At 39.8% G+C, this 14985-nt stretch overlaps 1 protein-coding gene across 3 annotated transcripts in view; it reads left to right on the plus strand.

The window, feature by feature from the left end:
* The first annotated feature begins 1017 nt into the window (after window positions 1–1017).
* The window catches only part of LOC131077288 (3-isopropylmalate dehydratase large subunit, chloroplastic), a 249189-nt gene continuing 235221 nt past the window's right edge, over window positions 1018–14985 (plus strand). For 2 of the 3 annotated variants that reach the window (XM_059209671.1, XM_059209672.1), the window contains exons 1-3: window positions 1018–1253; window positions 1360–1488; window positions 1587–1755. In XM_059209671.1, the coding sequence (XP_059065654.1) occupies window positions 1203–1253; window positions 1360–1488; window positions 1587–1755 (349 nt within the window). In that variant the 5' untranslated portion in view covers window positions 1018–1202. The remainder of the gene's footprint in view (window positions 1254–1359; window positions 1489–1586; window positions 1756–14985) is intronic. The other variant, XM_059209670.1, reaches the window with a different exon arrangement.

Below are 14985 nucleotides of genomic sequence, written 5' to 3' on the forward strand. Positions count from 1 at the left end.
CCTCCAAATCATGTTCATAAAGTTGCCTAGCATAATCAAACCATTGAGTGGCTGTGATACTATTGTCAATCTATTTCTTTTTTGATTGCAGCTCTTTCCAAAACAGTTTGGGATTATATTTGCTAAGAAAAGTTAACTCTTCCCTCCTAGTACACATAAAATCAGCTTTCTTTTTCTTTAAAATATGTTTGTAAGCTTTGATGTGAGTCTCTTTATTATTTGACTTTCTTAAACCTCTTCTAGCCATTTTGCATTCCTCATCAAACCAAGCATTCACCGGGAAACAATTTGTCTCAGATTTTTTGTTTTTTGTTCTTTTGCATTTTGAGAGGGCCACATGGATCAGATTTGTTAACTTATGACTGTTGAGATCATGAAATGTCTTTTTCTGCCATTTAAGAAGTCTCTCCAAAGCAGCCTGGAAGATACAAACATTTTCTTGCGTCAAAAGAATTTTGCCCTTTGAATGTTGTTGTAGGGAAGGTTGATTTTTTTCCACATAATACCTCTTTTCTGCCCAAACAATACTTAAATAGATCGGTTTGTGATTTGATTTGAGGTCCCATAAATGTTCACCAATCACCATATCTTCGATTTTTTCACATAGGCTATGCGAACAAACAACGTAGTCAACCACACTCGCCCCATTGTAAGTGTTGCAAGTGAAATTGCTGGAATTTGTCCATCTAATCAGACCATTACAAATAATTAAGTCAAACATGCCACATAGAGTAAGCAACTCTTCCCCAAATTGGTTGCAATCATTGGTGTCTTCTGACACTCTCTCCCATTGATGATTTTCTTCTTCTAGGAGCCAAATAGGATTACAATCATCTTTACAGCTAAAGATGCAAGCCTGTTCACTTGCAGTTCTAACATTGAAATCCCCCACAAGGAGGATCTCGCCAAACTGAGAGAACACATCAAATATCTTTTTTAAGGGCAGCAAAGGGGTCTTTGCTGTCAAGACCACATTATTAAATAGATCAAAGTCCTACAAATTTGGTCGATGTCCCTTCAATGTCAAGTGCCATCTTTGACTCAGTTCTATCAAAATATGACGATGCCGTGTCTATGGACGGAACCACCTCTATATGAACATGCAGAGCTTAGTAAAGCCTCCCTCTTTCGCAAACGTTGTTCGTCCCTTCGAATACAGTCCCATTTGAAGAGTCCTCCTTCGTCATCTCTCCTTTCCTTTAATGGCTTCCACAATTGGCACTGCTTCCATTTCCCAACAGCTAAGATTAAAGGTATACTTCAAAGAAAGAAAATACACTAACATATGCATTTTCATTTTCGTCTGGTTATTCTGCAGAGATTTCAATGTGAATCAGAATTTGTTGCTCATGTTAACAGAATGAAAGCCTGGACGGCCTAAACCGTCAGAAGGCGTGCACGGCATGTTCGAAAAACAAGAGTGTAGTTATCCGAGCAGTGAAGGCTCCGACACAGCTGCAACAGCGCTCCCCTGCCTCCACAGGAACCGTGAGTTTCGATCTCGAGACCTGTAATAGTTAAAACATCGTGTTTTAAGAATTGTTAGTTTTTGGAGTTTACTAGCATGGCTTGGGATTTATTTGCAGGTGAAACAGGCCATGACCATGACAGAAAAGATCTTGGCAAGGGCTGCGGAAAAGGCTACGGTGAGCCCCGGGGAAAATTTGTGGGTGAATGTGGATACGCTGATGACTCATGACGTTTCTGGCCCTGGAACCATCGGCATTTTCAAGAGAGAGTTCGGCCCCCAGGCTAAGTTTTGATTTTTCTTTTCTTCATTTGTAATTATCTCCTGGATTTGCATTTATCTCAACAGAAAGTTGGAATAATTATGTTTTTATATAGCTTATGTGCGTTAAACCTTAAGGGTTCAGGTTTAAAGTATGTAACAAAGGGAAACAATTATTTATATAACAAAGGGAAACAATTATTTATATGAAGGTTTGTTCACAATTTCGTTTTTCAATTTTGTTAAATTTGTTTTCTATTTCGGTTTCATCTTTTTTAATGCGAGAGTCTTATTTTTAATGCGAGAGTCTTACATTCAGTGGGTTCATTAAGAACCTTTCAATTTCACCAGCAGATCAAAGACCCATTGACACAGAGAAAAATAATTCAAAATACACACTTTTTAAAATCTGATTTCTTAAATTTTTATAACACAGGACACTTCAAATTGAAATAAATATTAATATTATAGATAATAATGCTAAAGAGGCTTGGTACTAATAAATTGTTAAAAATTCAGACTGTGTTACAGAAGTGAGCTCCCATAATCATCAAATAGATCTGCTGATTTGGACATCCAAAAACAAAATTGAAGTGTTAATTAAAGTTGTAGCTTTAGAATCTCTTTAAAAGTAGGAAAGCTAATTGGTCCCACGTTCATAATTTTCTTTTTCAAAAAAGAAAAAGAAATAAAACACGTTTTAAATAGGGAAATATGGGGATGTGTCCTAGGCCTTTTTTGATGCATCCCCATTTTTGGAACAATTTGAGAAAGGGGCGTGGGACACGGGACGCATTGGGGACATCCCCAAAAATTCCAGAACGTTCAGAAACATATCCAAAACTCGGGGATGGGAAGAAAAGAAAAGGGGATGGTCGGACATCCCCAGTTTTTTGAATTAGAGCAATTGAAAAAACAATAATTTAATCTTTGTTGGTGGGTCACCCTAAATAGAAAAATAATTCTTTTAGCAGGGTTTGAAGGAGCAATTGTAAGAAAGATTGAATCCAAGGCGTACTTGGTAGTGAAACAACAATTTCTTGAAAGAGATGAGTCATTCTATTCTTTTAATTTATTTTTTTCAAAACTTAAAGTAACAAATGTTTGATTCTTTTTTTTTTACTTTAAAGTTTCATTAGTTGTAATGATAGTAGTGACAATGAAGTGGGAGAAACTCAAATAAAGGTAGAAGTTTCAGCCTCATCAGAGTGTGGAGGTGTTGGGGGTGCAGGTGAACAACCACCAAATCCATTTGAGTACCCTTTTGTTGTCTTGAAATGTTATGCAGAGGGCCCTTAACCAAAAAAAACCTCTTTTCCAACTTGTGACAGCCCTAGATACCAAAAAGAAAAATTCAAGGGGGAGCAAGGTGTGGTTGTGTCACATTTGCAACACAAATTTTTAGAGGGATCTACGCAAGGGTATGGTCTCATTTTTTGGGTGTTACAGGATGCAAAGTTAAGGTTTGTCTAGACATAATGGAGGATGAAAAGGTAGAGGCTCATAGATTGCTCATGGAGGCAGAAATGAGACCTAAAGGCATGACAATGCTAGTACATTTTTGCAAGTTGAAAATCATCTATTCCTATGAAATTGATGGTTGGTAGTGGTAGTAGTGATATTGCCACAAGAGGAAAGAGGAGGATTAGTGGTGGTGAGAGGCCAAGGATAGTTGCAAGTATATTTAATGTGCAAACACGAGATGTAATCGAGTCTTCCATTGCCAACTTTTTTTTATGCCCATGCCATCCCATTTCATGTGGCCCATTCCTCTTATTTCAAACAAATGATCAAAGATGTAGCCTCTATTGGTCCCTCATTTGTCCCCCAAGAGATAATGAACTCCACACTACCCTCCTAGACAAATAATATTCTAATATTAATTTGCAAATGGAGGATATGAGGCATGTTGGAGTGATCAACCTCCGAGGAGCACAAACAGCTATAAACCTTCACACGAGAGAAATAAAATTTCACCAGAAATGATGATTGCATTGAGATGATATAAAATGTACAAGCGCCTTACTTATAAAGGCAAAGACAAGGATGTGAGCACCAATGAGGTGTGAGGGTAGGTAGGGTAGGTACCATCCAACTACCCAAGTACAAATAGCTATGCACTTAGGAACTATTAAATTATGACAACTAATACCTAAGTGGAACTTAGAGATATGAGTAAATTATATTTACTCCAAAACACCCTCTTAAGTGCGACTTAGGGAGAAAAGCAAGATGCAATATGAGCAAGATGCAATATGGGTCCTGGCTACAAAACCATTTTAGGTACCTATGTACAATGCAAATGCAATAGAAATCTTTGACAAAGTAGAGAAAAGGAGAAAACCACATGGGAGAAAACTCCTCTCCAAAAGAGAGAAAAGAAACAAAATGCGTGGATGGAGGACTCAATTACACCCTCAAGGACTACATATATCATGCATATATAATCAATGATCCCCCCAAGGAAGGAAAGGAGACTACATAGCCTCCCCATGATGAACAATCTCCTGTAGAAATGATGAGTGCTTGAAGACAAAACATAGTCCAATGTCTACAACCAACATCTCTCCTCTTGGGAAGAAGATAAACCAAGTACAAATGCAGGAATGCTTCCCATGCTAGATAGGAATTATGAAGTGGAATCCAAATGTAAGATGATGATGTTGTCTTTGAAATCTGCTCACGTGTCGCCAAGACCTTGGAAGATGATGTCACGAACTAGTCAGGTACATATGCAATAATAAGGAAAGGTGACAAACAAGGAACCACTGGAAATGAATCTTGAACAAACTCCAAAGACAAAATAAGATGTAACAATAGTTGTACCACAACTATCATCAAATAGGTTACATAAACCCTTCTATGTGTCCTCCAAATCTAAAATGTGAGATCCCACAATCAATGAACCAATGTTTGGCAAATAGCAATCCTAATCAAGAAGACAAACATATACATGCTGCTCAAGAATGATGGAAGTTGCCAGTGAAGGCGGATCAGCTACCTCTAACGAAGAATCAAGAACCTCCGAAGTCTCAAAATCCTCCAAAGGATCACAAACATGGGCTAGGCACATGAGAATCAGAAAGAGGATCATCAAGAGATGGCAGAATATCATGATCACCACATAACTCCTGAATGTGAGTCCAAAGAGCATATGGGCATTCAAAGTGATTAAGCGACTCTAAAATGTCATAATCGACATTATAAATAATAACTCTAAAGACATGAGCCCTATAGCCCTTCCAAATACTATACTCCCAGGGTGTGCCAGGAATGGAAACTTTTTTATACAAATAGGGCAATAAATCACGCTTATTAAGATGAGTGATGATAAAATCATGCCGTTGTCTATAATTCCCCCTCTCGAGAATAAATGAAAAACCCTTTTTGACAATAACTATTCTTCAAAAAATTCAGAGATATGCCATCACACAATATATAGACTATCCAAAAACAATTGATACACTTGATTTCAGATGGGGCCTGGATGACGATAGGTTGGTGGTTTCATGGGCCAACAAGTCAACAATGAACAAACTCCATGAGAGCACCAAGTCAAATCAAGGTCTGAGCACGTGCAAGGTTCAAGCAGCCAAATCACAACCAATCAATATGTGAGCAATGCTCACGATAGGAGGATAGAAGCGGGCACAATATAAACAACCAAGGCTCCTTTTGCTGGGTGAATATGGGATTAAACTTCCCAAGACCACTCAAACATTTTTTGTGCACGATCCCATTGCGAACTTCTTTTCACAACAAATCAAACCCTAGGAGGAATCATAAAATCGAGGCTTTGTATATGCATTAGTTTCAATCCAAATAAAGATTAAAACAATCAATCAAAAGCCTTGAATCCTTCAACAAATATCGGATATGATGCGGCCAAAAGAGATCCAAATTTTGTGCATTCTCCCAAGCAATGGATTAGGAAGAGTGAAGAATATGCTACAAAAGGTGAAATACTGGTCATCAACAATACACACTAGACCAATACAACAATTAGAATAGCCTGGCAAACTATGATCTATCAATAACAAACCATAGATTTGATGGCACCACATAAACTCCCCCGTCGAGCTATAAATTGCCAGCCAAAATGAAATCAAGCTGCAACACCATGAGCCAAGTAACACTCTGGCATGGGCCCTTTTAAAACTTGAATCGTAAGAGCCTCTCATGACAAATAGTGCACCCCTAGATAATTGCTATTTGATCAATGAAAATCTGCAATAAAGTGTAAAGTCGTTGATGCAATGATCAAGCACAATACGCTTTGAATATTAATCGCAGACATCCAATCTTGCCACCAATCGTAGTCTTCTCAACATATCAGACTATGTTATAATAAATTGCTGGCATATGGAAACCTGCAAATCATTGAACCAAACAGGAAGATCTACTCCAAAATCACAGGTATAGGTCGATCCCTGAAGGCAGCCAAAGATCCGTGAATTAACATGGTGATGCAAATCGCCACAACAAAGGAGCTCCCTACACGGAATAAGATGTTAATTATCAAAAGGTGTTGGGTATTGGATCCTGTTGATGTGTCTTTTGTACACGACCAAACACAAAATAAAATACCCAAAGGTATCTTATCCTCTCTTGAATAAAGTTCCCAAATGCTGAAGATTTCGCAGAAGGATCAATTGGAGGAACTCCAAGGTTGTTATGTAGGTTCTCTACTTGTGGATAAGCACCAGTGGTCATTGTGTTTGTTGTTTTACAAGGGGCCTTACGTACTGTCTGGGAAAGCTTGTTCTTGCAACTACTTTTCGATGAGGAACTGAATTCTCCTAATACTAGCTGATGTTTCAAAAAAGGTCAAAAGGTAAGGGCTTTAAGGAGGCGATACTAAACTAATCTTAGGAATGACTAAATGGGGACTGGTCTTGATAAAACTCTACCAATTTCAGTATTGCCAAAGGATTACAACTCTACTGGAATTGGTGCGATCTTCTAAGGGGATTCAATGATTTTTCGAATCATTAATAGGATAGACGATATCACTAAGATACATATCAATATCTCCAATAATGATTGAACTCTTAAGCAATCTTAATATCTCCAGTTGACCACAAAAGGCGTACTTACAATCAGTAAGGAGCTAGTGGTTTGGACTATGAGTTTTACCAAAGATCAAACACAACATTTGTCCTTCAATCTAATTCTAGAACTTAAATATTATCTCTATTAAGAGGGATTCAAGAAGATAAACAACCATGAAGATAGCCACAAGGATTGCAATAAAACACCATAACTTCAATATTTTATTGATATCATAGCAAAATAAAACAACAATTGTTTAACTTTCTCTCTTCACTACTTGTTTCTCCGCTGTTAACAATTTTAATCTTATTTATCCTTTCTCTGACTCTCTAACTCTCTAAAATGAATCGAGTGAGGGCTTATATAGCAATCTCAAATACAATGGACGGCCTGGATCTAGAGAAGATCAAAGGCTGAGATTTTGACACCTAAACCCTAATTAGGGTTTGTTACAAAAAGAACCCCATTTAGATAAACATTATCAACCCATAGCCAATAGAAATTGGCACAAATAACGAGGAAACATAGCCCAATGGGAATAAAGTTGCCACATCATCTTACAACAACTTCTCATCTAGAATTTTGTTCCCTTTTCTATGCTCTTTTCTGGCATATTCAATGAATCTGGACGTAATCCCCTCAATCTCAGCAATGGGAATCTCATGTAGGTTCTTCATTCGTTCTTCCAGGTGAAGGACTTGATCAAAGGCTGCGAGAAGAGTTCTCTCCCATCCAGGCTCTAGCTCTTTTGTCTTCTCGATCAGGAACATAGTAGCATACATCTGATCTCGTTGCTTTTCTGTGATCATGTTCTCCTCTTTGCAAAAAATAATCTTGATCCTGTCTTCCAATTCTTGGACATCTACATCTGTCTCGATCTCTATCCTTCTGTCAAGGATTGTGCACAATACATCAAACACCTTATCCTGAATAGGGTGGATAGTGCCTTCAACTTGGCTGCATCTGGTATTGATGTCTTCGAAAAGAACTTCCTTCATTTGGAGCAAAGTTGACCATTGCAGAAGGTTATGGGTTCCTCCATCCATTATCTTTTCTTGTGCTAAAATCTGCCTTGACGTCCTTCTTATCACTTGCAAAACCGGGATGACAATGTCTCTGGTGTGAGTGAATGCATCCACAGTTATCAATAGATTATGAATGATCTCAAGGACTTGGATAGCCCAATGAACTGTTTTCATCATTCTTGTTACAAATTCAATGGCCACCTTGTAAGATTCATCAATCCAAGAACTCATGAGTTGGACTAAGTTCTTCATCCTTTCTGCCTCATTTATTGGTTCAGGAGGAAGTGCATGCAAAGGTGATATTGCTGGATCTTGTTGCCTTAATGGTTGATTGAGGTGGCTAAAATAGTTCCTCCAAGCACTAACCTCCCTTTCTAGCTTCTTATTCTTTTCCATTTCTTCTTTGAGTTTGTCATTAAGTGCTTTCAGTGAATCAGTTGCTTCTTCCATGGCCTACTCGGAGGTAAGTGGACCAAGATCAAATGTCTCTAGATCTAATTACTCTACCATAATCTCATCTTCATATTTGTCCACCACTGGTGTGGCTACCTGTACCTTTTTGGATCCTGCATCATCTCTAATTACCTTTGACATCTTTGTAGCCTTCTTCTTTTCGATCTCTTCATGGGAATTTCCTATGACGCTTTCCAAGTTGAATACTTGTTCTTCCTCTTCAACCACAACTATCCTTGTCAGTCTTTCTTTTAGCCAATCTGGAATGGAAGACTTTCTTTCCCTTACCTGTATTTCCTTAGGTAGAGGTCTGTCGTCTTTGAAAGGAGATGTTGCTTCATCATCATTCTTTTCTTCTTGTTGTTCATTAGCACCAACCTGGAGAGATTGACTTGATGAGTGCTGAGGTGTTCGTCCTTTGCCTTGTTTATCAGTTTGCACCATGGATTCCATAGACTCATCAATTTCATACACTATCTGTCTTTGATCTTCTCCTTGACTTCTCTTTTTCATGCCTAGAAGACGTACTTGGTGGACGATCAGGATTCACTTTTTGTTTCTTTTTGGAAGGTTCTCTCTTCTCAGGTCCTTCTTTTCTCTTCGACCCTTTGGAATGGGAAGTGTTCTCACACACACTTGCTTCCCCTTCTTCCGTTCTTGTTTCTAGGGTGAATTTGATGATATACGTCCACCCATCTGCGAGTGCAATTTAAAACATGGTCCATCAATGCTCTTAGGTCTGGAACTACTCGCTCATTCCAATCTATCTTCACTTCTTTGTCTTCCTTCTCATAGGACGATTGGAGATATCTACCACTGACTTGGGCTTGATCAGCTACTCTATAAACCTTACATTTCCAAATAAGATCCAAGGGTAATCTAGAATACATCTTTCTTTTCACCTCTACATCATCCTGGACATTCATCCAGAAGTCCTCCACTTGAAACCAGTGTTCCACGGGGACGCATCCCCCCCCCCCCCGTTTTGGGCACGTCCCCTCGTCAGAAACATCTCGGGGACGGGGGGACGGGGACGCGACGTCCCCCGCCGTCCCGCCACCGCCACCCAAGTGCTGCCGAGACGCGGAGACGTCTCCGCGTCTCCCAGGGAGACATGGAGACGTTTGGGCGTCTCCTCGTCTCTTGAGAGACGCTTAGACGTCTCTCGAGGGATGGGGAGACGCCCAGACGTCTCCCGCGTTCCCACGCCAAAGCAAACCAAAAAAAGCAATTTTTAAAAACATATGACTTTTGGGGGGGTAAAGGGGTAACCATAATTGGACGTGGGCCCCACCCTACCCCCCAAAACAACACAAAAGCATGTTTCTTGTAGATTTCACTCTCATTTTGGAAAACTGATTTTTTTTCAAGCAAGCTGAAGAGGTGGAAAAACTTGAAGAAGACTGATTGAAGGGGTGAGAAAAGTGATTGCAAGTGTGATAGGAGCTAGAAGAAGCAAGAAGAAGATTCTTCTACATTTTGGAGAGATTTTTCAAGCACAAGGTAGTGTTTTTCAACTTTTTCTTGTTTTTTTTTTGTTTTATTTTCTGATTTTCATTGTTCTATGTCATTTTTGGATTTTTTTCCCCTATTCATCTCAAGACTCAAAATGAGATTTGATGTTGAATCTTGAGGGCATTCATTCATCATTTTGCGCTCAAGATTCAACATCAAATCTCATTTTGAGATGAATAGGAAAAAAATTTAAAAATATATTGTTAAACTAGGCTGATTTTCATTTTCATTTTATTTTTATTTTGTGAAATGCAGTGTCAATTTCACAATGAGCTCCCAAGGCATGAGTGAAGATGACATGGAAATCCATTCTCATAGTGAGAATGATTCAGAATATGAACCTGAAAATGAGGGGGGTGACCATCGGGCTGATCCTGGAGCCCAATCTAGTTCTATGGCGAGTGCACCAACTAGTATAGGTTGCCCTTCAGAGTTGTTGGCACCATATGCTAGGGGTCATTTTGATCCTAAGTCTCCTCTAAAACAGTTTGCTTCATGAATATCAGTACAAGGCACATCACATTCAAGTGGGGGAACAAGGAAGTGGAAGTGCAATATTTGTGACACAGAATGGTCGGTAGCATTAGTAGGGCGAATGCAAACTTTCTGTTTTGGAGAGGAAAAGGCGTGAAACATTGTAAGTTTTTGGAGGAAGCCAAAAATATATAGTACAAAATTGAGTTTAACAAGCTTTGGGGGGTTCTAGATGACACAAATATTTCAATGCCTACTACTTTGTCTGCTAGGGCAGCACTTCAGGGCAACCAGAATGTGCCACATACTTCTCATGCTTCGCAGACGGGAGGAATGATGTTTGGATCTCCATCCACTTCCACTTCTACTGCTGCCAGGGCTAGGAAACGTAGGTTGCAGACACCACAGAGCAACCCCATTGCTGATATGTTTAATGTGCAGCTGAGAGATGAGATAGATGAATCCATTGGCAAGTCCTTCTTTGCCAATGGCATTCCATTTCATGTTACATGGTCTCCTTATTATAGGGAGATGATGGCTATGGTGGCCAAGGGAGGACCATCTTATGTGCCACCAGGGGAGACGAAAATGAGGACCTCGATCTTGGATAAATGCTATTCCAAGATCAATATTTTGATGGAGAAGATGAAGGCATGTTGGGTGGCATCGGGGTGCAACATAGTTATGGATGGGTGGACGAACATTAGCCATCGTCCACTCATCAACGTCATGGTCACATGTGCAGAGGGCCCATACTTCCTTAGAGCAGTTGATTGTACAGGGCATCGTAAAGATGCTGATTTCCAGTTTCAGGTCCTCAGGGAGGCTATTGAGGAGGTTGGGCCACAAAATGTGGTCCAAGTAGTGACAGATGCAACCCATGTGTGTAGAGCAGTAGGGAGACTCATTGAGGCAGCCTATAGACACATTTGGTGGACCCCATGTTGTGTGCATGCCATGAACAATGCACTCAAGGACATGGGGAAGATAGATTGGATTAGAGGAGTGGCCACTGATGCGAGAGATGTGCAGATGTTTATCTGCAACCACCACATTTCACATGCACTCTTTAGGACCTTCGCAAAGGAGTTCTTGAAACCAATTGAGACTAGATATGCATCCTATTTCATTCTCTTGGAGAGAATGATTGAGTTGCAAGAGGCATTGCAACTCATGGTTATGACTAATGAGTGGAATAGGTGGGCTGAGGCCAAGACAGAGCAGGGGAGAAGGGTGAAGGAGATAGTTAAGAGTGATGTGTTTTGGACTGATGCGAAATACATTGTTTCCATCATTTCTCCAGTATTCCAGGTGATCAGATATGGGGATGGGGATTTACCTAACCTTGGAGAGGTGTATGAGTGCATTGACTCTATGCTTGACCAGATGAGGGCTGCTGTGCGAGTGAAGGACCCCTCTTTAGCATTCTACAATGAGCAAATCCGGCCTATCATTCTTCGTAGATGGGACAAGTTGAACACTCCTTTGCATATGGCTGCCTTTGCCTTGAATCCGAAGTGGTAGAAGGCTAGACCGGGTAGACTGACACCGATTCAGGATGATGAGGTGAAGGCGGGTTTCTTTAGGTGCATAGAGAAGATGTTTGATTCCAGAGATGTCGGCACAATGCGCACTGAGTGGGGAAGATTTGCCACTCTTAGAGGTTATTCAGATGCGGCAAAGATGGATATAGACACTATGGCACAAGAGGACCCACTTTTGTGGTGGAATTGTCATGGCTCGAAATCTTTGACCACCACTCTAGCCATCCGTCTGCTTTCCCAGGTTTCTAGTTCTTCAGCTGCTGAGAGGAATTGGTCTACATATAGCTTCATCCACTCTCTTAAGAGGAACATACTTACCTCTAAGAGAGCAAAGAAGCTTGTGGCTGTACACAGTGCTTTGCGTCTCATGGACCGCAAGACACTCGTGTACAAGGAGAGTCTAGCGACACGATGGGATGTAGAGCCAGAGGAGCCTTCATAGATTGATGAGGATGATCCTACCACTTCAGATGCAGGGCTAGTTGGTGTGAGCTTGAGGGACCTTGATCTTCAGGAGTCCAACAGTTCCAGTGAGGAGTTCGCAGATGATTAGAGGCCTCCATTAGCTACATTTTGAGTTTTGTCATTTTGTCTTTGACTCTAGTCTCTTTTGTAATGCTATTGCTACATGTATTTGTATTTGGCTACTCATTGTAATGATGAATCATGTAATCATCTTTATTATTATAGACTTTGCAATGGCATTAGATATTCGTATTTTCGTTTTCCTTTTTCGATATTATATGATAGAAATGAGAAATCTCCAATTTGACAATTTCATTTGTCAAATTTTATTTAGCATTTAGCAATTAGTATTACTAATCTAAGTAATCTTGGTATTTCCTATAGTTTCATTTGAAATCTAATTCTTATACTGTTATACATCTTTTCAAAACTAGTTTTTCAAGTACTATATGTATATGAGCACCACCACCCCACCACCCCCCACCGTCCCCCCGCTGTCCCCAAATTTACGCCCTTGGTCCCCCCGTCCCCAACGCTCGTGGAACACAACTTGAAACTCATGTTTGTACTTCTTCCCAACTGTCTCTTCCATATCATGAGGATCGAAATTCTCTCTTGAGGAAATGGATGTGAATGAATACAGAGATAACTCCTTTTCTGCATCCTTTGTGGCTTGAGAATTAGGACACACTTTAATTGAATTTCCTAGTAGAATGGGTACGGGGATACCATTTTTATGCTTATGTCTTGATGCTTTAGCATAAGCTGCCAACTGTCTAGTCACTTCCAATAATATTATTCATGTCTGTAGGATACCTTGGCAACATATAGGGAGGTGAAGGACATCCATGGACCCTGATGTAGGTGAATTTTGGAAACTGAATGAACCATGCACCATGCTTCTTCACGAGCTCTTGTGCCTCCAGAGATAGTCGATGGTGAATCGCTCCTTGCAATGTCCTAGTGATATACATTGTGAAGGTGTCATTGACTAGCTTGTAGTCATTTATTGGCGGATGATGTAGTTGAACATAAGAATCACATGTTCTTATTTCTCCGGGTCCTCTCCCAACAACTCCTCTGTGTGGTAGCCCTGCATACTCAAAACTTCTTACTAAGGAATATATGACATATGAACTCATGTGGAATGACTTAGTAGGGACTAGCCTCCTCAACTGCACGTCTAGGTTATTGCTAATGATTCTAGCCCAATTGAGCATTCCTTTTCCTTGGATGATCACTTGAATAAAGAAGAACATCCACTTGTCAAAGAAGAAGGCCTAAGAGGCACCTATAACCCGATTGGGCATGGTTATCAAGTCCTTGAATTCTTCTTGGAAATCAATTCCGTGTGGCGTATTCGGTATCTTGTTCAAGCGAGGCCTACTCTTGAGTAACCAATTCTTATTGATGAAGTTCAGACAGGTATAAGGATCATCTTCGTAGATGGACCTAGCTCCTTCCAAGCTCTTATAGATCATATCTCTCGGCTCCGGGAGATGAAAAGCTTCACTTATAGGTTCTTCTGAAAGATAGGCTAAGACAGTTCCATCCTCGGCTACGATCGTCCTTGAATGTGAATCATAGTGCCGGGCACATTCAAGCATCAACTCGTGACATTTGACTGCGGGAGGGAAGTCTGCGGCCTTGATGATGCCACTCTCAATTATCTTCTTGGCTATGGGTGATGGCTTGCCGATGTAGAGTGCTTCTTGAAACTTCTTCACATTGAAGTTTCTTAGATTGGTGTCTCCGATATTGCTCCATTTAGACACGATCCTGGTCTCCAAATCATCGTTCTTTTGATCTTCTTTGATGAGAGCCTGCCGGGTAGTGGATCCACTTGCCTTTGGGGTCGTCATTTGATACCTACAAAAAGAGGCTTAAGTTAGGTTTAAGTATAATACCCAAGATAGGAGATTTGAAACCTTTAAAGAAATGATTAGATTACAATTTGAAAATAGAGTGATAAACCCTTAAAATTATGAAGGATACTTATGAATCAAACCAGATTTTTGAAGACTTAACCTCAAAAAGGATTGATATAGAAATTTGAATCAGATCTTCAATATACTTTCAAAAATCTGATTGTACTTACCTTCTCCTTGATTTCTAGCTATCAACTTGAAAAGATGGATAAAAAAATGAAGATTTGTGCTGGACGAAAGGTCTTTGATCTGCACTTCAGGTTCGCCCTTGATGATTTAGCCTTTAATCAGCCTTCCTCAATCAGAAATTCGCCTATACCTGCTGCAATTCGCTCCTCCAATTCTGCTCCCCAAATTCGCATAAGAAAGAATACAAATGAATGAATGATGCTTCACAAATCTCTTCCCCTTTATATGGTGATTTCTCCATTTTGCCAATAGGCTGACTTGCATAAATAAAATAAAATAAAATGAAATCACCTCCAAGCTGGCCGACTTAGCTAAGAAAAGATATAATAGGGCGCCAAAGAGTAGATTTTTCCTTTTTTTATTAATTTCAAAGCCCAAAGGTCAATTTAGCCAATTTTAACAATTGTTTAGTTAGGGCATATTTGCTTTATTTATCAAACATAAGGCTTAATGAGTGATTTAGGATAAGAAAAATGTGCCTTGAAGAAATTCGCTTGTGGATTCTTTAAAGAGACAAGGTAAACCTAGAAGATGTTAGAGTTTCTTCAAAATTTGATGAAGGCACACCTATTCTTCAAAGTCACTAGAATGTTCATGGTATGAGAAAGGCT

Source organism: Cryptomeria japonica, chromosome 8 (assembly GCF_030272615.1).
Source record: "Cryptomeria japonica chromosome 8, Sugi_1.0, whole genome shotgun sequence".
Classification (NCBI taxonomy): domain Eukaryota; kingdom Viridiplantae; phylum Streptophyta; class Pinopsida; order Cupressales; family Cupressaceae; genus Cryptomeria; species Cryptomeria japonica.